At 42.9% G+C, this 22,751-nt stretch overlaps 1 protein-coding gene across 6 annotated transcripts in view; it reads right to left on the reverse strand.

Annotated features, from left to right (window-relative positions):
* Positions 1-1,311: 1,311 nt before the first annotated feature.
* SH3TC2 (SH3 domain and tetratricopeptide repeats 2) overlaps positions 1,312-22,751 on the reverse strand; it is a 60,687-nt gene continuing 39,247 nt past the window's right edge. For 3 of the 6 annotated variants that reach the window (XM_060093605.1, XM_060093604.1, XM_060093607.1), the window contains 5 exons: positions 10,496-10,646; positions 8,086-8,208; positions 6,785-6,935; positions 4,587-4,783; positions 1,312-2,920 (listed from right to left, as the gene is read on the reverse strand). In XM_060093605.1, the coding sequence (XP_059949588.1) occupies positions 2,729-2,920; positions 4,587-4,783; positions 6,785-6,935; positions 8,086-8,208; positions 10,496-10,646 (814 nt within the window). In that variant the 3' untranslated portion in view covers positions 1,312-2,728. Of the gene's footprint in view, positions 2,921-4,586; positions 4,784-6,784; positions 6,936-8,085; positions 8,209-10,495; positions 10,647-11,152; positions 11,392-18,700; positions 18,823-22,751 lie in introns of those variants that run through there. The other 3 variants (XM_060093606.1, XM_060093608.1, XM_060093609.1) reach the window with 3 other exon arrangements.

Here is a 22,751-nt window from a genome sequence, read left to right on the forward strand (position 1 = left end):
ACTCAGCCATAAAAAGGAATGACATAATGTCATTTGCAGCAACATGGACTCAGAGAAAGAAAAATACCACATGATATCATCGCTTATATGTGGAATCTAAAATATGACACAAATGAACCTACCTAGAAAACAGAAACAGACTCACATAGAGAACAGACTTGTGGTTGCCAAGGGGGAGGGGTTCAGAGAGGGGTGGATTGAGAGTTTGGAGTTAGAAGAAGCAAACCACTATATACAGAATGGATAAACAACAAGGTACTACTGTGCAGCACAGGGAACTGTATTCAATATCCTGTGATAAACCATAATGGAAAAGAGTTTTTAAAAGAATATGTATGTGTAACTGAATTACTTTGCTGTACAGCAGAAATTAACACAACATTGTAAATCAACTATAATTCAATTTTAAAAAGTACACAGAATCAGAAAAGTTTAACCAAATTTCCCAATGAAGTATAAAATGGGTAGATATAATGTCCTTCACCTAAATATATATACATGTATAGATATATGTGTGTGTAGGTATTTATGTGTATATATGTATATGTATTTATGTGTGTGTGTGTATATATATATATATATATATATATATATATATGTATACTTGTAAAAATTGAGAAATATCTGGCCAAACAGAAACTCATGTGAGAAGAGACTTCAAATGATAAGCTCAATGTGAGCCAACGGTAAGATGTAGCTGATGGGGAGAAGAAAAATCTTAATGTAATGTTAAAATAAAACATTAAATCACATTAAGTATGGTAATGACCCTCTTTACTCTCCACCCACCAGCCAATACCAGTTATAGGAACCACACTATCAGAGGGACAGAAATTGGCATCTGGCCAGAGGAGAGTAATAAGTCAGTCGGGAAAAGGGAGAGGGTCTGTAACCTGAAACAAATGGAGAATGGTTCATGGCATGGGTCCCAGAGCCAAGCAAGCCTTCTGCAAACATGAGATTCGTAACCATTCTGCATGCATGTGCCCCGTCAGTCTCCCAGGAATGTTGTTGAAAGGACTCTGCATGGGAGGTTAGACTCATCTTCAACATCCCCTTGGGGATTTTATGGTTTGTGGTGGGAGCAAAACCACATCTATCTTACATGGTAGTGGACTAAGTCACTTCATTTCCTTTCTGGTGAAGAATACTCTAAAGTAGAGAGCATTTTAACAACCAACCAAGCTCCTAAGAGAAAATAAGATGTACCGATATGTACACAGCATTGGTGACTAGAAGGTGCACTATTGACTCAACTCACCACCCCCATCCCACCCCATCACACCACTACTCATCTGGTTGCTCCAAGAAGCCAGAAAGTAAGGGCAGAGGGTTTTACAGTAAATCTAAGCTGGTGGGGGTCAGATGGCGATCCCTATAGCTAGATCTTACATGTTTCCACATTTCCGAGCAAGAGTGAACCATCAGCATCAGGGTCATTCAAGATGCTCGTTAATAATGCATGTTCCTGGGGTGTCTCCCAGGCCTACTGAATCAGAATTATTGGGGTAAGAACCAGAAAGTTCATTTTCTGAAAGTTCCGCAGGTGATTCCTTTTCACATTCTCTGAGAACCATGGTTCCAGAGGAGTGCTTCTTGTGCTTCAGTGTGCATTAGAATCACCTGGAAAACAGGGTAAAGCCAGGGATCCTTGGCCCCAGAGACTGTGCTTCAGAGGTCTTAGGTGGAGCCTGAAATTTGCATTTCAAACAATCTCAGAGGTGACGCTGATGTTGCTGGCCCAGCCAGTCAGTGGACCATACTTGGAGCTCACTGCCTTAGCAAATTCCTGATTCCGTCATCAAGGGACTCATATACTGTGGTAGGCAGCTTCTCCCCACCTCCTGGCATCCACACCCTTGGTAATTCCCTCGCTCTCTGTGTGGGCCGGACCTAGTGACTCATATATAATTAATAAAATATGCAAAACTAACTAGTTTTCATCTTCCCTCTTATTAAGGAGACAAATGTGTGAATAAACGTAAATGAGCAATATTTAATAATATACACTATTTACATGTAATTTATGTCATAACTTCCTTAGTGCTCAGTTTTTAGGCTTTGACCCTTGGGAGCCTTCTCCTGGGTTTATGGGAGGTTATGAGGGAGCAGAGCCTCGGGGCAGGATGGAGATGGTGCCTCCACATCAGACCTCACCTCCTGTGCACTCCACCTGGCCATTCTGAGGCTGTGTCTTTTGAGCTAATAGCTTGGTGAATTCCCGCCTGCCAGTCCCCGTGACAGGAGGAGTGGCACCCCCTCTGGTTGAAGAGAGAAAAAAAACAAATGACTAGCTTCTCTGCTGGCAAGGGGAGGGGTCTTTCCCTGAGAAAAGTCAATGAAGGGAACAAAGTCCAATGGGCTGGTCTTCTCTCCAGTGCAATGCCTCATTTCTTCACTGAGGGAAGGAGACAGCTTTTCTAGGGGCAGGGGTCTCATTTTCTCTAGAACTGTGTGTCTAGAAAGTGCATTTCAGGGTCTGTATGTGTGGAAGGGCCACAGTCTACTGGAAAGGTTCTAGACACAAAGCCAGGACTCCTAATCCCTGCTCCACCGTCCATGCCTTGTGTGACCTGGAATGAGCCCTCTCCCTCTGGACTATGCTCTTCCCATTCTGAGATGAGAGGCTGGGCCAGGTGATGACTTGAACCCCACCCCCAGATTAAGAGCCTAGAGCAGAGAGGTAGCTTCTGACCATGGCAACTGGTTGGAGATGGGACAGCTGTTCTCAGAGGGCCAGGCCCCCGCCACTCAGCCACCGCGCCCTCTCTGAGGAGCGCCCAGAGAGGCTGCTATGCCAGAGGGGGCTCTGGCGGATGTAGTCCAGCCTGGTCCTAATGATGTCCTGCAGCTCCTCGTCACCCAGCAGGACTGCTGCAGCCAGGGCCAGCCAGAAGTATTCAGTGGCATCATGGGCATCCTAACCCCCGGCATGGGGGCAGAGAAGAGATAGCATTAGCAGACATTTCCAGGAAAGGCTAAGAGGCAGTGCAGGGAAAGCTAAGAACAGTAGCTTTTGTCTGCCTGACATCCTCTCCCACCCCCTTCTCCTGGTTCCTTGAGGGAATTCCTCCTACCAACTCCACTGCAGTTCTGTGACAGTGCTAACCCTGGCGGCCCTCCTCCTCAGGCACAGGGATGGCACCTTACCCAAGCTCAGACAATCATGAAGCAGCATCACCCTGGGCACAGAGCTTCAGGTATGTGAAAATGACTCAAGCTGACCTGTCCCAAGTCACTCTCTGGGACCTTTCGTGTGTGACCTAACAGAGAAAATGGTTGCTCACCCTTTTAGATGGGTGCTTGAGCCTGTCAATAACTGGAGGAGAAGAGGCCAAGAAACAGAGAGAAGCAAAAACATTCAGAGCCAAGAGATACAGAGAGAGGTGGGGAAATCCATGATGACATTTGAGTACCAGCATCCAGAACTACCTGAAATTAAACTTATACCTGAACTTCCTCGTTCCTTGAGCCAATAAAATCTCCTGCTTTGCTTAAGCTACTTTGAGTTGAGCGCTTTCCCTTGAAATCCCTAGAGCCCTCGGTTGATGCAATCAGATCACACATACTTTGTCCCACTTCCTGGGAGCTGTGGGACAATGGCAAGATCACTGTGGGGGAGTCCTTCACTACCCCATGTCCCTCCCTAATGGTTGGGATGCAGAACAGGTGGTTCCTCCGGTGAGACTCAAAAAGGGATGACTGGTTCCCATTAACCCTCATCAGTCAATAATAAATTTAGGCCAGAAACACTCTGGCAAATAAGAAAAAGACAACAGAGCTGCCCTAAGGGTCCCCTGGGGGCCAAACACAGGAGTGACTCAGAAGCCACTGTATGAAGAGATTAAGCGTTGTGCTGGAGCAGACAGAGACCTCTGGTAAGGGAAGCCAGTGCCCAGAGACAAGGTTCAAGGGCCAGAATTGTAACTGAGAATTATAGACCACACACACAGTTCTAGAAGTGGCTGGAAAAATAAGAAGTTCTGGATTCAACTCCAGCAGAGCAAACAGAAGAGTCAGGGCTATGGTCTTCTTAGGACCTAGGCTTGCTTACGTTCTAAGACCCTGCATGTTATTATCTCAAACGTTAACACGTACCTAGATTTCTCCTAAAATAGTTTATACAACTTTATAAGAAGTGAGTTGCAATTGACTAATTAATCTATAACATTTTTAGACATACAGTTGAGAATTAATTTTGATTTTAATTTTGGAGCTTATAGTTCTTTTGTTTGGGGGTCTCATGTATTGTTTTGGGTCTCATATATTTTCATAGGTCCTAGAGGAGCTCACAGGCACTAGACCAATGTGCCCATAGTACCTGACAGATGAAGTGGGCCCAGAAGTCACAGCAGGGCAAGAAAAGAGAAGAACTAGGACCTGCCTCCTCAGCAGAGATGGGAGCCTCTTTGAGGGCTCCAAGGGGGCTAAGTGAAAAGTCATTGCGTTCCCAGAGGAGCCACTCCCCACCCTATGAGACAACACTCCCCATCTTACCCCTCTCAACTTTACCCTGAAGGCTCAGGGTGAGGAAAGAATATAGTTGGACAGTAGCTCTCATATGACCTTGGAAGCCTGGCTCTTACCTTCAGCTGGTAGAAGGTGAGTTGGCCCAGGCGATAATACACCTTGGCATAGTATAAGGCCTCCTTGGGGCTCTGCAACCAGGGTGGACAGAGCGACAGAGTCTTCAGGTAGCAGTCCTCAGCCATCTCGTACATGTGCAGGGAATAGTACACAGTCGCCAGACGGTGGAAGGCCACCAGCTCCTGCCTCTGATCTCCTAGAAATTGGAAGACTGAGAGAGATATCCTGAAGCCAACACTTTGCATCATTAGTTCACTCATTCATTCTGTACAATTCTTTGAAGATCTACTAGGTATCAGGGACTGAGCTTGGGACACAGCAAACAAAGCAGAAGTCCTGCCCACATGAGGCTTACTGTCTCACAGGACACAGACATTCCTTAAATAATCCCACAAAGGTAAGATTACACCTGTGATAAGTACTACAAAAGAAAACACAGGGATCTATGAGAGTGACTAAGTGGAGTATGTGTTCTGGACAAGGTTTTCTGGGACAATTCCTGAGGAAAATTTTCTCATTGTGGATGCCACTGTAACTCAGAATTCTGGGAAATAATTATTTCCAAATCTCTGTCGTGGGAATGGTGACAAGACTAGCTCGATGGAGTAGCTAAGAATTTCTGACAATGAATAACTTCATATAACATGTTTTCTCCACATGAAAGTCTCTCTCTTTAGAGTTCTTCTCTGGGGCTGTCATCAGCAGCAGTCACCCTCTACCCTTCACCAGCTTTCAGTCTCAAATAAGCTACAGAGACCCATTCACTTTTAACTCATGCTTTAGAATCTTGGTGTCTAAGGGATCTTTGGCTTGTTTTGGTTTTGGGTGGATTTCTTGTTTCAATAACTAACTCCTTTAACACAAAGTAGCATTTAAAGAGAACAAATGCTTCCAATTGTGTTTTTGGAGTATTTGCAAGGTGGCTATTTGATGCAATCTAAAAACATCACTTTTAGGCTTCAAAGAGCCAAAAGCCAAAGCTAAAAGAGAAAATCCAACTCTCTGATATGGAAAAGTCCAGTCACAGGGAGTCACATGAAATGGTGGATATAGTCTCCTTTCAGCTTCTGTCCAAGGAAGGATAAAGAATGCTCCAGAGGGAGCTGCCTGAGCCCCCAAGGTCTTCCTGAGATTAGCAGACAGTTGCACAAATAAGGTTTTCTGCAGTAAAGGGAGAGGTAGGAAAAGAGAGAGAGCTCTGAAGTGCAATTAAATACAATAAAGTCCAGTACCAGCCACATCTCATGCCCTTGAGAATGCCCAGAGGTCCGTTCTAGAATTATCACAGAAGACTCCATTTGCCTTTACATCTAATCAATCCTCTAATAAAACCTGCTTTTCCCCAAGCACCAACATTCAAGATGAGTTTATCTTTTTTCATTCTGCCTTTTTTTTTCTGTTTTAATGACCTACACTGTTCCTCATTAGCTTTTGTTGTAAATGCAAGCTATTTCAGCTACTGAGGGAGTTAGGTTAATGGGAATCTGACCTTCATTTACATTTCAATTCCATAAGAAAATGTGTACTTGACTAATAATTAATAAGTTAAGGCACAGTGCTTTTGTAATGGGGCATTGCCTGTGCATAGGATAAAATACCATTTACCCTGCACTCAGAATAATACCAATAATACCAACTATAATATAATAATTAGTGTGCACAGGTAACACTTATCAAGGACTTACTATGTACCAAGCACTGTGCTATGGGTTTTACCTGTATGATCATCGGTCTTCATAACAACTGCCTGCTGTGGGTGCCATTTTTTTTTTTTTTTTTTTTTCTTTTTGCGGTATGTGGGCCTCTCACTGTTGTGGCCTCTCCCGTTGCGGAGCACAGGCTCCGGATGCGCAGGCCCAGCGGCCATGGCTCACGGGCCCAGCCGCTCCGCGGCATATGGGATCCTCCCAGACCGGGGCACGAACCCGTATCCCCTGCATCGGCAGGCGGACTCTTAACCACTTGCGCCACCAGGGAGGCCCTGTGGGTGCCATTTTTAATCCTGATTTGCCAATGACAAACTTGAGGTTTATAGATGTTAAGTAGCTTGCTTAACTGGGGGCTCCCTGACACTTCGACCTGGAATTTGAACCCACGGAGTCTGACTCCAGAGCCTATGCCCTTACAACTTTGTTGTCCCTCCTTAGGGAGTGTTACCCCCTCCCATTCAATACCCTGGACAATTAGGACCACCGACCTGCGACTGTGCTGAGTCTGGCCGCCAAGGTGGCAAATTCCAAAGCCTTCTCATAGCCTTCCAGGCTGATCTGCAGCTCTGTCAGCTTGTTGAAAATCCGGAGCTCGGTTCTCACTGCCTTCATTCTCCTTGCTAAGGGAACAGCCCCAGCCTGAGAACAGAGGCACAAGGAACCTTAGTCTAGCTGAGAATCATTGGCACATACCATACTCTAGGAGGCTGTACTGCATCCTACTGCCAGGGGTTGAGGGATGGCTCAGAGGTGGAAGAACTAGAGGTCATCAGGCTCCCTGAAACTGACAGCAGGAAAGGGATGATAACTTTCCTCAAGGTCACATGAGAAGTTACTCACCCGCCAGCTACACGCTCCCTTAGTGCCCACAGTGCTAATCTACAAAGTACATACGTGGAGTATGTGCATAGTGTCTGAGAGAGTCCCCAGTAAATAGTCATTTCTATTATTTTTATTATGATAGAACTTTGGGCAGGTCACTTCATCTCTCTGAGCCTTAGTTTTCTCATCTATAAAATACATATGACCAAGAGCACCTCAATAGTCAGGGACATGTTTCTTGTTCACCCCTAGCTCAGTGCCTGGCACATACTGGGTCTTGATGAATGTTTGATGACTGAATAAACAATTGAACAAGCGAATGAATAAGTATCTGAATAAGTGAAATTTTAGGATCAAATAAGATAATGAGTTTTCCAACTTCAGTCAGTGACGAACAACAATTATGATTCTTCACATATCTGCTTAACATCTGAACATTTATTTAATTAGTATTATTTCTTAAATCAACTGTCTTCTATTTTCTTGCCTCATTCTTTGCAATAATATCTGTGGTATCACAGGTTTGATGAACTGGTATTATACATCTTTAATTTTTAAAATATATTTTAATGCATACTTAATGAAAACACAGTAAAGCAAAAGTGTTCACCCATGGACCAATCATCTCCCACCATACCATGTACATAGGAACATTCTGGTCAACATAAAAGTGTGCTACAAACTGTAAACTACTATGCACCCAAAAGTTGTAATTATTATGGTATGTTCTCTCAGGAAAGATACTTTATTTATCAAGCCTGAGAATGACAGAGTTTATCAGCTCCTTCTTTGAGAGCCTGCTAGACTGAAGACAGGGAGAGCCTGTGGGCATTGGATGAGGAAGGGAAGACAAAGAAATACCAGCAAGACAGGGGAAGGGGACGCCGGGCGAAGTCCAAGTGGCCTTGCCCACGTTTGTGCCAGAACCTAGCTAGGGATACTGCTGACTGTGCAGCCCACAACTTACTCGATAATACTCCACCGCACGATGCCTGTGGCGGGTCCCATTGAAGAACACATCACCTGCTTCCTCGTAGAGCCTGAGAGCCAGGGAGGGCTCCTCTGACTTCAGGGCTTTCTGGATGGCTGCCTGAGTGGGACAGAGACTGCTGTCAAAGGCAGAGAGAAGGACTTTCCAAATGTCCACAGGACTGGCAGGAATGAGATCCTGACCATCTAGCTTAACCCTCTGCTAAAGTCCCCTGAACCCTAAGTTGTCTTCACACTCATAAAGCTAGTAAGATTCCCTAGTCCAGCATTTCCCCACCATGCTATGAGAGATTACTTTGGTGGCCCTAGAAATGGTTTTCAGCAGCACACAAACATCTTGTAATAGTTAAGTATTTATTTTATTTTATTTTATTTTATTTTATTTTATTTTTTTTGCGGTATGTGGGCCTCTCACTGTTGCGGCCTCTCCCGTTGCGGAGCACAGGCTCCGGACGCGCATGCCCAGCGGCCATGGCTCACGGGCCCAGCCGCCCCGCGGCATATGGGATCCTCCCAGACCAGGGCACGAACCCGTATCCCCTGCATCGGCAGGCGGACTCTTAACCACTGCGCCACCAGGGAGGCCCAAGTATTTATTTTAATGTGTTTCAGAAAAAAAGATTAATCATATTCAAAACCTCTGCTTTTAGATAGCACTGTTTAGTGTAAAAAGCTAAGTTGATTTGAAGTTGAGTCAAAGAAAAATAAATAATGGTACAGAGGTACCTGGATATGGCAAAACTATAAACTTGATGTATAAATGACTGAAATTTGGGAAGAGTGATCTCATCCAACACGTACAGTTCCTAGATGGAGAAACTGAGGCTGAGAATAAGGAGCTTTCAAGTTTACATCAATAGTTAGTGGCAAACAAATGCTAGTGTCTTTCAGCCCATTACCCTTCTCCTGGCCCCTATGACCTCTTTATCTTGAACAAGCTACTTCACATTTGCACCTAAACAAAATGTGATGAGAACGTAGAAAATGTACCACAACATCTGCAGCACAGCCACAGGACCTCAAATATCCTTAGGTAGGAATTATTCACCTCAGTGGGAATAACTGCAGAACATCAAGTCAGGTGACAGTCTAGGGTTGTGGGTGCCTGGGACCAGTTCTGGACAGTGAATTACTGGGGCAAGATCCCTCAGTTATTTTTATTGCATATGCAGCTACACAAAGATAGAAGCAGTGAGATGGAATCCTAGAGTCAGGAGTTCTGCCACCAAGCAATGAACAACCCCAATAGCTCCCTCTGGGCATGTCTCCCGGAGACAGAAAGGCAAGACTGAATTGTCTGCTCTCTGATAATTCTTCCAGCTCTAAAATCCCAAGGCAGAATAGAGTCTGCAAGTAAAAGCTTTAAGTCACACTGCTGGTGTGCAGTTTTAACCACTTACTAGTTGTATCACTTTAGGCAAGTTACTCAGTCTCACTGAGTGTCATCTGTAAAATGGTAATTTCAGTAGAGACTCCTGCTGCATTTGTAATGAGGATTAAACTATATCAAGCACGTGAAGCGTTAGCAAAGTCTCCCATGCATAGTAAGGCTTCAATCAATGCTACACAAGCATTATTAAGTCTCGGTGGAAATGAATTTGTGCGATTGTAAGTAATAGAGTAAGGGGGAGTAAAAGGGGAGAAAATGAGAAATGGGAAGGAAAAAAAGATAACAGGCATATTTTTGATGGAGCAAATCTTATATACCATCGTGTCAGTATTGTACAGATAATGATGATGATGAAATACCATTTATTAAGCATTTACTAGGTCCCAAGCATCTTTATATGCATATGTTTACTATGCAAATGTTATACCTAATCTTTATTAGAGACAGGTCCAGCCATGAAGAAACTGAGGCCCAGAGAGCTCACGTAGCAAGCCCAAAGTCACACGGTTCATAATCAATGGCCCTGTGATTTGATTCCACACCTGTCTTTTTTAAAGCCCAGGTACTTAATCACTATACTATGTTATATCTCAGATATTAAAGATATGCAAACTAAAAAATCATAAAAGAACAATAATGTTAATACCACACACACGTCAACCTTCCCTCAAACTGCAGCAAAACCCTGAAGTCAAGGTGTGTGTCAAGTTTTGGAAAAATGGATAAAACTGACATGACAGATGAGCAAGTCTCCCACCATGTTCTTTGAGAGCTCACACGTGCATATGGGACTCAGGGACTGGCCCTTTGCTGCTTGTATTCAACCTGCCAGACCACCTTGGTTTCCATCTTGGGTTCAGGGAGCAGCCCAGTTGACCGTCCCTCCAAGGGCTTGACGAGGACATCACCCCTCCCTAGTTCTAGCTGATCACTTTGGAGGGTACAGCTGCCTCCCCGGATGGCCCAGGTCAGCAGAGAAGCTCTGCGGGAGGCCTACCTGTAGGTACAGCTCCACCAGCTCGTCTTCCTGCATGAGGTAGTGGAGTCGCCCAGCCCCAAGCCAGGCCTCAGCAGCCTTGTCTCTCTCCCCCAGGTCGACGAAGATACGCAGGCTCTCCTTGATGCAGGTGAGGGACCTCCTAAGGGACCTGGGGGTGGACATGGACTCATAAGGCGTGAGGGTTCAAAGGGGCCCAGAGTCACTCTGCACAGGAGGAAACTGAAGCTCTGGCAGGGGAACAACATTGTTTCAGAACACACAGAGAGATCGAGGACTGATCTGAATCTTGGATCTGCCTAAACCAGCTGTGAGAACTTGAGAAAGTACAGAATCTCTCTGTGACTTGGTTTTCCCATCTGTAAGATGGGGATAAGCTGTACCTGCCTCAGAGGATGGTTGTGAGGATTAAATGAGATAGAGTGCTTAGAACAATGACTACTACAGAGTAAGCACTTGATGAATGTTTAAATGTTAGTTATCATTTTTATTATTACTGGCCCATGGTCCACACACTTTTGACTACTCTATATAACAGTTTTTCATAAGAACCTAACACAGTGGATACCAAATGCATATTTATTGAATAAATCACAAAATAATGACCATAGTGGTAACTTTATTATTTTTTTTTAATTTTACTTTATTTTTGGCCAGGTTGGGTCTTCATTGCTGCACGCGGGCTTTCGCTGGTTGTGTCGAGATGGGACTACTCTTCATTGCGGTGCATGGGCTTCTCATTGCGGTGGCTTCTCTTGTTGCAGAGTATGAGCTCTAGGCACGCAGGCTTCAGTAGTTGCAGCACACAGGCTTCAGTAGTTGCAGCGCGTGGGCTCAGTAGTTGCGGCACGCGGGCCCTAGAGCACGCAGGCTTCAGTAGTTGCGGTGCGTGGGCCCTAGGGAGCACAGGCTTCAGTAGTTGTGGCTCATGGGTTCTAGAGCACAGGCTCAGTAGGTGTGGCGCACGGGCTTAGCTGCTCCGCGGCATGTGGGATCTTCCTGGAGCAGGGATCGAACCCGTGTCCCCTCCCTTGGCAGGCAGATTCCTAACCACTGCACCAGCAGGGAAGTCCCATAGTGGTAAATTTAAATCATCAAAAAGATTTGATGTTTGTATAAGAAGAAAAATCAAAGAAGGGTGAAAGTTTTGGTGCTTAACAGAGTACTCTTTAATTATCTGGAAATTGTTTACGTAGAAAACTCTTGCTCCATGTCAGGAATTAATGAAGAAATGAGGCATAGGTAATGCAGTGTTGAACAGGTTCAGAATTCCAGAACAAGAATCAGCCCTGGGTATCACCTAGATAGTAGTTCTCAACTCCAGCAGTAATTAGAATCTGGAAACTCTTTAAACATGCATACACAGGCGAAGTCACCCCAATGTGTTGACATGTCATGCTAGCCTGCGACACTCTAGCTCAGGCACCAGCATTTTGTCAAAGCTGTTTATTAGTTACTACTGTGACTCTATTGTGCACCTTGGGTTGAGACTCTCTTCTTTTCCTATAGAGAAAACAGGCCTGGAGATGGGAGGTGACTTGCACAAGGTTGCACACCACGCTGGGGGACAATCAAAGGCCAGAACTCTGTTCTCCTGAGTCCCAGTCCAGGACTCGTCCCACAGTACCCATATTCCTCACACTGTGATTCATGGCCCACCTGCACCAGCATTACCTGTGGAGCTTATTAAAAACACAGACTCCCAGAGCTCCCTCAGACTGACTGAATCAGAATCATCGTGGTAGCCAGCCAGGAATCTGAATTTCTTAGACACACCCAGGTTATGCGCCTGTGCATTGAAGTTTGAGAAGCACCGCACCAAACCATGCAAATCCTTCTAGAAACACTGATCATCACCCCCCAAGTCTGTAAACAGTTAGGAGGTCCTCATCAAACATGGCTACCATCTCATGATGGGCAACCCAGCCCCTAGGCCCCCTTGTGCACAGTGATGGAAACAAGCATTGCTTGTGACAAATGAGGCCCTGATTCATCTTGGCAATGAGGCAGCTATTAGCCTTCTGCAGAAAGTGCCAGGCATTTGGCCCTTGTAAGTCCTGAGAAGAAAGAACTCTAGTTTTCCCTATTGCCCTGCTCTTGACATGATATTTGTTGACATCAACGATGGGCACTGGCCACCCTCTGTCAAGAATCAGAATGTCAGACTTGCTGTTCAGACTGTGCTGTGAGCTGAGGAGCTGCACACTGTGCTGAGGTGGTCACCAACCTCCTTGGCCTGATAACCACAGGCCTCCTTTACTATAGGAAGCCCTGTCCTCCTCTCACCCACTCCGTACCCACCAAATGCCAAGCAGGGCTAACAGGTTCTGCAGGCCTGGCCTCTACTGCTCTCCCTACTCCCCCTGGAACAGTTAATGAAGAGAGGAGTCATACGTCTCATCCTGATCCTATTTCCTGCTCTGTTTTTGTTTATTACCATTTGCTGTCCTGGGAGACCCCTGGGCTATGGTTGTTTTCTCCAGACCCCCAGGGAGTAAGATTTGGGTTATCACAGAGAAGCCAACTCACAGAGCAGGCATTACGATCTTAAAAGTTTTCTCTCTGAGCTCACTATGACTGTGGAAGAGAGGAGGTCAGTATTCCTCTCCAGGAAACACCCCATGGGGGAAGGCAGGACTTACAGAGACCCAGATGCTCACATTGCACTATCAAGACTCTATGTGCGGGCTTCCCTGGTGGCACAGTGGTTAGGAATCCACCTGCCAATGCAGGGGACACAGGTTCGTGCCCTGGTCCGGGAAGGTCCCACATGCCATGGAGCAACTAAGCCCATGCGCCACAACTAGTGAGCCTGTGCTCTAGAGCCCGCCAGCCACAACTACTGAGCCCACGTGCTACAACTACTAAAGCCCATGTGCCTAGAGCCTGTGCTCCGCAACAAGAGACGCCACTGCAATGAGAAGCCTGTGCACCGCAATGAAGGGTAGCCCCTGCTCGCCACAACTAGAGAAAGCCCGCGCGCAACAACAAAGACCCAATGCAGCCAAAAATAATAAAATAAATAAAATAAATAAATAAATTTATTTTTTAAAAAAAGACTCTATGTGCATGCGTTTTCCAAAGACCACTGCCTCCACTAAGTCTTATACCTGATCCATGACTCCAGTAAAAGACAAGTGCCTTATGGTCTAGAATTGGGAAGTTGTCTCCAGCTTCCTTGGTTGTTTCCTATCACCATTCACCACCCCATGTGTTTATATCTGTCGCTGGCTGTGCTATATTGCCCACCAGATAAGCCACTAGCTTGGCTTGGAATGTCCCAGCACCCCAATTCCTCCAGCCACCACCTGCAGGCTCTAGGTGTGGGCTCAGCTCCCAAATCAAAGAAGTAAGGAGCACGGCTGGCGGAACAGCATGAATTCAGTCTTGATCTCAAGTCTCATGCATTCCCGGCCAGCTATGCTTGGGCCCTGGCATGGTATCTCCTCTCCTATCAAACCCTGAGTCTTCTCTTTTTCTCATTTTTCCTGCCCCCAAAGTTCAATCTCTGTGGCTGAGTCCTTGTTTCTTCCTTCCTGTGTGGACATCAGCCATAAGCCTGTGGTGAGGTGACCTCAATACACCTGCATTCCCAGACTTCCTCTTACCAACCCCTGCTGGGGTTTTCCAGATCCCTGCCCTGCCTGGATGAATGTTTGACCTCTGGCCAGAGCCCAGACTCCACTAACTGGTCTTATCCTGTTTCCATAATGAGAATTGCCACTCACAAGGGGCTGACCTTGGGCCAGGTGCTGCGATACAAATTTTCAGTACACATTCTCTCATTTACTCCTCACAGAAACCCCAAGCCATGAGAGTTCTTAGCTCATTTTGTACATAAAGAAACCCAGTGGGTTTTTAAAAACGTGTCCATGTTTGTACTGCTCACTTCTAAAGTTTTATGTTGAGCTTCCTGCTGTTTTGTCTTGTAATAACAGCAATGGCAGCAAATGTTACTTAACATTTATTGAGCACTTAGCATGTGCTAGGGGCTTTACATGCATAATTTCATTTAATCATCACAACACCACTAAGAGAGCAGTACTATTATCATATCTATTTACAAATGGGAAAAATAAGCCTTTGAAGGGTAAGTAACACAGACCACGTAATAAACCCTGCGATCTAAATCCCAGGATCTAACCCTGAGAATCGGACTCCAGAGCCCCCTACAAACCCTCAAGCAGTGCTCAATTTCTGGCTCAGAAATCAGCTTGTGGGAAGGTTTTGCTTATTTTACCACTTTAACAACTTCAAAATTTTGAAGGACATAAGCTACCTCACACCCTGAACAAAGCGCCCCCATCGGCAAAAGTTGGGTGGTGGTGTACTTCCTAGCCTCGTGATCAAACGAGAACGTTTCAGCAAAAGCAATTCTTTCCTTGTTTATGATTCTAAAAATGTTAGGGATTAGTCATATTAACTATACTGAAAACCAAATATTGAAGCTTTTTTTTTTCAGTTCCACAGAAGTAAGATGCACAGGATAAGAATAAAGGCCAGGAATAACGACTTATAGGCTACTATTGTATTCACATGCAAAGAATCATTATTTTGCAAAGACCTGTTGCATGCAAGGCATTTCTTTCTAAAAAACAATATGCACACCCTTTGTGGCACTTAGCACCATTTATGTGATACCTCTGGTGATTATGTATATAATATCTACTTCCTGAACTAGATGATAAGCATTGTGAGCTCAGGGACTATATCTCATTTGTCCAGTTTTTAGCACAGTGCCTGGGTCATAGTAGATGTTCAGCAAGTATTTGTTGAATCTATCCAATAGAGCCACAAAGTTCTCATGGACCCCACCTGGTTCAGCTCTAGAACTGAGTCTATAGACAGTCTAGAGTACAGTCTGTATTGTGTCACCTGGAGACAGAAGACAAGACCCCCTAAAGACCTTTCTCATTGAGAGACTGAAAAACTTCATCAAACTAAATTCTGTAGTCATCACCCTGAAGGCAGAGAAAGCAAGACTCAGAAGGTACTGAACAAAGGGACAGCAAAGTGTCCCAAGACAAAACTCTGAAGGCTGAGCCAAAGTTTTCACCATCTACTTGCTCTCCCTTACTACCCACCATCACTAAACCCTAGAGAAAACCTTTCAAATAGGAGGAATATAAATAAGTAAAAAAGCAGTAACGGGTGGTGAAAACCACCTTAAATTAGGGATTCAGGGATCTGCGCTAATGCCAGTGAGGCAGGTAGTATAAGCAGTCTGGACTCTCCATAGCAGGCAGAGGTCAGAGCAGATGACAAATGAGGCCATTCTCATCCATACAATTCTGAGAGGTTTCACCATACAGTCATCTACACCTACTGCTTACTGAGGGTGAAAATTACTGGCTGAGCAGGCAGAATACATACAGAGTAGTTAAGAACAAGCACTCTAGGCCAAGGGTTGGCAAACTATGGCCCATGAGCCAAATCCAGCCTTCCACCTGCTTTTGTAAACAAAGTCTTATGGGAACACAGCCACATTCATTTATATATTATCTATGGCTGTTTTCACACAACTGCAGAACAGAGTAGTTGTGAAAGAGACCACATGGACAGAAAGCCTAAAACATTTACTATCTGAGTTTTTATTAGTGTGCTGACTCTTGTTCTAGACACAGATTGGGTATCAATCTCTGCTGTGTGGCTTCATGCAAGTTACTCGACTTCTTTAGTTCTCAACTTCTACGACTCTTTCTCCCTCATATGGTCATCCTGAGACTGCACACTGCTTGGTAATTAGTGCATGCTCACTGAATGCCTTCTGTTACTATTATGACCATCATTTTCAATATGGACACTGACTGTGCCAGTCCAGAGGCCCACTGCAACCCCCTACCCCCAACCAACCTCCCCACCCCCTCCTGGGGGATAGGCTGTAGTCCTCTTTCTCCTTTAGTACCTATACCCAGAGAAACATCAAACTCAGCCTGCGAAACGTATGGAATATCTTTCAAATGTATCCTCACCTTTCCATTGCTATGGCTATTCCCTTGGCCCAAAATGGTATTCTCTTACCCTTCCCCACTTTTCAAAATCTTTCCTAGCCCTCCAGGGCATCTTTAAATGCTCTCACCTTTATGAAGTTTCCCCTGACAGATGCGCCAACCCTCAGCTGAAAGTGTTCTTTCCTCTCCCTCCAAACCTGGCCCTGCAGATGCCTGTCATCTTGCCCATGAACGCTTCCTGCCTTTGCCTGCTATGGCTTTGAGCTTTGTGAGAATGGAAATCCCATGGGGGTAGTTTACTTGAAAAAATGTGCCCAGTACATCAAAACCCACTTAATAAATTCCTCCTAGAAATCAGTGCCAGGAATAAATTTGCTCCAACAGATACATTTGTTTATATTCGTTTATCAGACAGTGGGAGCCTCCTATGGTTTTTCCCCTTTTACCTCAGCTACCAGGAAGCTTAGAGCAAAATTACAGTAACCACCTCCAGGTGCATGGAAACACCTGTTAATCTACATCTGTTAGCTGGTCTTTGTTCTTTTCTTTTTTTTTCATGAAGGCTTTGTAGGAGTAGGTGATTTATACATGCTAAATAAATATAGCATTAATAGCAGTTCTCCTTGATGAACTGAGCATCCTGAAAAGGGATAACCAACCACCTGATGTTTGCAGAGGCTTCCTCTGACACCTAAGGTACTTCCCATCTCCTCTTAGTATCACTCATATTAGTGGGAAAGGAGGAAAAGTGGATGTTTATTTCCTCCCAATTATACAAATAAGAATCTCAGATATTAGAATTAAAGAATACTAGGATTAAAAAATCCTAATCTGGATCAACTTCCAGAATGATGAACTAAGGACCTCCAAAAATCAATCCCCCACAAGAGCAATGAGAACGTGGGCAAAAATTGTCACAACCAACTTTTCAGAACTCTGGAAATTAACAAAAGGCTTGCAACTATTCAAGGAGTGGTTACTCAAGAACAACAGCACAGTGACTTTTGTTGCTTTTTAAGTTGCTCTAGAGACATCTTCTCTCCCCAGCTCTGTGACAGCCTTAAAAACTAAAAGCCATGGTAGCTGGGAAAACAAGCAGCCTAGCAGCCATTGAAAAGAGCACAATGAGTGTGGAATTCCCCAGCATTCTATTCCCCAGGGAACTGTCACTATTTTACCTGCTTGGAAGTTCACTGAAAGCTTCCACTCACATGGCTTGTTTTATATAAACTAACTCAGAGATCGCTCAGTATAAAACAATCTTTTCCCTGAGGTGTTTGTCCAAAAAGATCAGCAGCAATTGTTTAACATTGCTGCTGTCTGAGGTGGTGAAAACATTTGGAGCAAACAATAAGCTGACAAAAAAAAAAAAAAAAAAAGGAAAAGCTGGGAAATGAAATGTCCATTGGAGGCTTTGAAAGGCTCCAATGTAGTCCCAGGAATATAAAAGACCACACAAGTATAAAACTGTGTGCAGGGCTTCCCTGGTGGCGCAGTGGTTGAGAATCTGCCTGCTAATGCAGGGGACACGGGTTCGAGCCCTGGTCTGGGAGGATCCCACATGCCACGGAGCAACTAGGCCCGTGAGCCACAACTACTGAGCCTGCGCGTCTAGAGCCTGTGCTCCACAAAAAGAGAGGCCGCAATAGTGAGAGGCCCGTGCACTGCGATGAAGATTGGCCCCCGCTTGCCACAACTAGAGAAAGCCCTTGCACAGAAACGAAGACCCAACACAGCAAAAATAAATAAATTAATTAATAAACTCCTACCGCCAACATCTTCTTAAAAAAACAAAAACAAAAACGAAAAAAAAAAAAACTGTGTGCATGCCAAGGAAACCCCTGAGGTTGTTATTAATTAAGATGTTAATTATAATCCCCAGGGTAACCAGTAAGAAAAGAACTGAAAGAAACATAGTAAAAGAAATGACAAATTTAATATGGAACAACAGAAAATATCTATTTAACACAAAAGAAAGAAGGAGGAATTTTCAAAAGATATAAGATACATAGAAAACAAATAGCAAAACAGGCAGACATGAATCCCACCTTACCAGTAATTACATCAAGTGTAAATGGACTGACCACTCCACTCAAAAGACAGAGATTGGCAGAATGGATTTTTAAAAACAAACAACAAAACAACAATAACAAAAAATATGACTCAACTGTATGCTGTCTACAAGAGATACACTTTAGTTTCAAAGACACAAATAGATTAAAAGTAGAAGTATGGGGCTTCCCTGGTGGCGCAGTGGTTGAGAGTCAGCCTGCCAATGCAGGGGACACGGGTTCGTGCCCCAGTCCAGGAAGATCCCACATGCCGCGGAGCAGCTGGGCCCATGAGACATGGCCGCTGAGTCTGCGCGTCCAGAGCCTGTGCCCCGCAACAGGAGAGGCCCGCGTACCGCAAAAAAAAAAAAAAAAAAAAAAAGTAAAAGCATGGAAAACTTTTGGATACTACATCCAAAAAGGCCTTGAGTTGCTATACTAATATCAGATAAAAATAACAAAGTTGCCAGGAAAGACAATAAAGAAAAGTTTATAATGATAAAAGAGTCATTCCATTCGGAAGACATAACAATTAGAAAAATGATGCATCTAAAAATAGAGCCTCAAAGTACATGAAGAAAAAGCTGACACACTTGAAGGGAGAAATAGACAATTCAACCACAATAATTGGAGATTTAAATACCCCACTTTCAATAATGGATAGAACAACTAGACATGAGAACAAAAGGAAATAGAAGACTTTAGCTATAAATCAATTATACCTAACAGACATCTCTAAAAACAATGCAATGAATGGCAGATACACATTCCTCTCAAGTATGCATGGAACATCCTCCAGAATAGACCATATGGTAGGCCTTTCTCAATAAATTTAAAAGGAAATCATACAAAGTATGTTCTCCCACCACAACTGAATGATATCAGAAATTGATAACAAACGGAAATTTGGGAAATTCACAAATATGTGAAATTTAAACAACACACTCCTAAATAACCAAGGGGTCAAAGAAGAAATCACAAGGCTATTAGAAAATACTTTGAGATGAATGAAAACAAAAATATGACACACCAAAACAGGAGTAAATGGAGTGAAAGCAGTGATCAGAGAGAAACTTGTAGCTGTAAATATTTATATTAAAGAAGAAGAAAGATCTCAAATCAATAACCTAACATTCTACCTTAAGACACTTGAAAAAAAAAGCAAGGTAAAACCAAAGCAAGCACAATTAAGAAAAATGATAAATATTAAATCAGAAAAAAAGATGTAGAGAATAGAAAAACAATGGAGAAAATCAATAAAATCAAAGGTTGGTTCTTTTAAAAGCTTTTTTAAAAGGGAAATCTTTGGTTAGTCTGATCAAGAAAAATAAGATAAAAGACTAGGAACTAAAGTGGTGACATTACTACTAACAGAAATAATTACAGAAATAAAAAGAATACATACAAAAATCAGCTGTATTTCTATACACTGTCAATGAACAATCTGAAAGTGAAATTCAGAAGACAATTCCATTTACAATAGCATCAAAAACTACTTCAGAATATTTAACAAAAGGAGTGCAAAAATAATATTCTAAAACTACAACACACTGTTGAAAGGGGTTAAAGCATACCTAAATAAATGAAAAGACATTCCAGGTTCATGAATTGGAAGGCATGATGCTGTTAAGATGGCAATATTACCCAAATTGATCTACAGATTCAACATTATCCCTATCAAAATCCCAGCTGACTTCTTTGCAGAAATTGAAAGCTGACACTAAATTTCATATGGAAAGGCAAGGGACCCAAAATAGCCAAAACAACCTTGAAAAAGAATAACAAGTTTGGTAGATTCACACTTCCCAATTTAAAACTTACCATGAAGCAATAATAAACACAATGGTGTAGGCTGGCATAGGCCAGACATATAGATACATGGAATAGAATTTAGAACCCAGAAATAAACCCTTACATTTATGGTCGATTGATTTTAAACAAGGGTGCTGAAAACATTCAATGGGGAAAAATAATTTTTTCAAAAAGTGGTACTTGGGCAACTGGATATTCACACAAAAGAATCAAACTGGACCCCTATCTCACACCATAATCAAAAATTAACTCAAAACAGCTGATTGACCCAAATGGAAGGGCTAAAATGACAAAACTCTTAGAGGGAAACAAAGAGGTAAATTTTCGTGACCTTGGATTAGGCAACGATTAAAAAAATAGATAAACTGAACTTCATCAAAATTAAAAACACTTGTGCTTCAAAAGATGCCATCTAAGAAGTGAAAAGAAAACACATGGGTTGGGAGAAAATATTTGCAAATCATATATCTGATAAGAGATTCTTACCAGAATACATAAAGAACTCTTACAGCTCAAAAATTAAACGACAAACACCACAAAAACGGGGCAAAGAATTTAAAGAGACATTTCTCCAAAGATATACAAATGACCAGTAAGCACATGAAACAAAGGTCAACATCTTAGTCATTAGGGAAAGTAAATCAAACCCACTATGAGATATCACTTCATACCTAACAGGATGGCTAAAATAAAAAAGACACACAATAACAAGTATTAGCAAGAATGTGGAGACACTGGAGCCCTCATACTTCGCTCAAAGGAATGCAAAATGGTGCAGCTACTTTAGCAGTTCTCCGAAAGTTTAACTATAGAGTTACCATATGACCCTGAAATTCCGCTCCTAGGTACACACACAAGAGAATTGGAAAAATATATTCACACAAAAACTTGTTCAGGAATGTACACAGCAGCATTGATCATAATAGCCACAAAGTTGCAACAACTCAAATGTCTTTCAACTTATGACTAGATAAGTAAACATGATATATCCACACAGCAGACTAATACTCAGCAATAAAAAGGAATGAAGTACTGATACATGTGACAACATGGATAAACCCTGAAAACATTTTTACCAAAAGTGAAAGAAGCCCGTCACAAAAGGCCGTATCTTGTATGATTCCATTTATATGAAATGTTCAGAATTGGCACATCCATAGAGACAGAAAGTAGATTAGTGGTTGCCAGGCTAGGTAGGGGTGGGTTAATGAGAAGTGACTACTAATGGGTATAGGGTTTCTCCTGGGAGCCATGAAAATGTTCTGAAATTAGATAGTGGTAATGGTTACAAAACTCTGTGAATATGCTAAAGATCACTGAACTGTATATTTAAAAGACAATTTTATGCTATATGATTACATCTCAATAAAGCTATTATAAAAAGCTCAATTCAGGGCATTCTTCTATAAGAGTCCTGAGTAACCAGCCTCTACTTGAATACTTGCAATGATAACACACTCTCTCCTACATAGGGTAGACTGCTCCATTTTTGGACAGTTCTTTTGAGAATTCTTTTCCTAACTATTAAATTCCCCACCATCTACCACAGTACCCAGTACATCAGAAGGGCTCCTATAGTGGAATAAAATGCTGGATCAACATTTCATAGTGATATTTTTAAATGAAAAAAGTAACATGAGTATATTATATAACAGAGCTTCTATCATAATCCCATTTAACTAAAAATGTGCAAATTATATATACCTAACATATATTTAATATAGAGAACATGTATCATATATAATCTTTCATATGTATAGAATATTTCATGACGGATATTTAAAAATCTTTAAGTAGTTACTTCTGAAGAGTCTTAGGGAAAGGGAGGTTGCAATAAGACCTTTATTTTTTAACTATAACCTTCAGTACTGGGTGTTTTTTTTTTTTTACCATAAGCAAATATTATAATAGAATTTTAAAGAACTTAAATTTTAGGAAAAAAATTTATTTTTGATTTGGGTGGTAATCCCTGATATTCCAGTTCACTATCTGTTATTTGGGTCCTTATCAGTGCAAACTCCCTGAGAAAAGACCCACTCTGTTCTGTAGCTAATGCTCTGTAGGCCAGGTTCTAAACAGGTGTCTGGAAAGGGCATCTGAGGTTCCAATGACAGCCGTCTGCTGACTGTAATTGTCACTAAAGACCAGAAAGTCTGCCTCCAAGTTGCAAGCACCGTTTTTCCCTTACCTGAATCCTGAGCAAAGAAACCAAGGGCTCCCTCGGGCAAACTCCCTCATTCTCCATCTGAATCTCCTCTCTGGCAGCCAAGTCAGCCAAGTCAGTGTGCAGCCTGCAGCTCAGGGCTGTAAGCTAGTGGACTAAATAAATAATTTACTAACTACTTGGCTGCCCACACAAACATGTATGTCTCCCTGTTCTATGACAGACATGAGGTCTGCCCAGATGGAGTTTATAGTCACTACATCAAGACCTTCTGAAGC

This window comes from Mesoplodon densirostris, chromosome 3 (genome assembly GCF_025265405.1).
Source record: "Mesoplodon densirostris isolate mMesDen1 chromosome 3, mMesDen1 primary haplotype, whole genome shotgun sequence".
Classification (NCBI taxonomy): domain Eukaryota; kingdom Metazoa; phylum Chordata; class Mammalia; order Artiodactyla; family Ziphiidae; genus Mesoplodon; species Mesoplodon densirostris.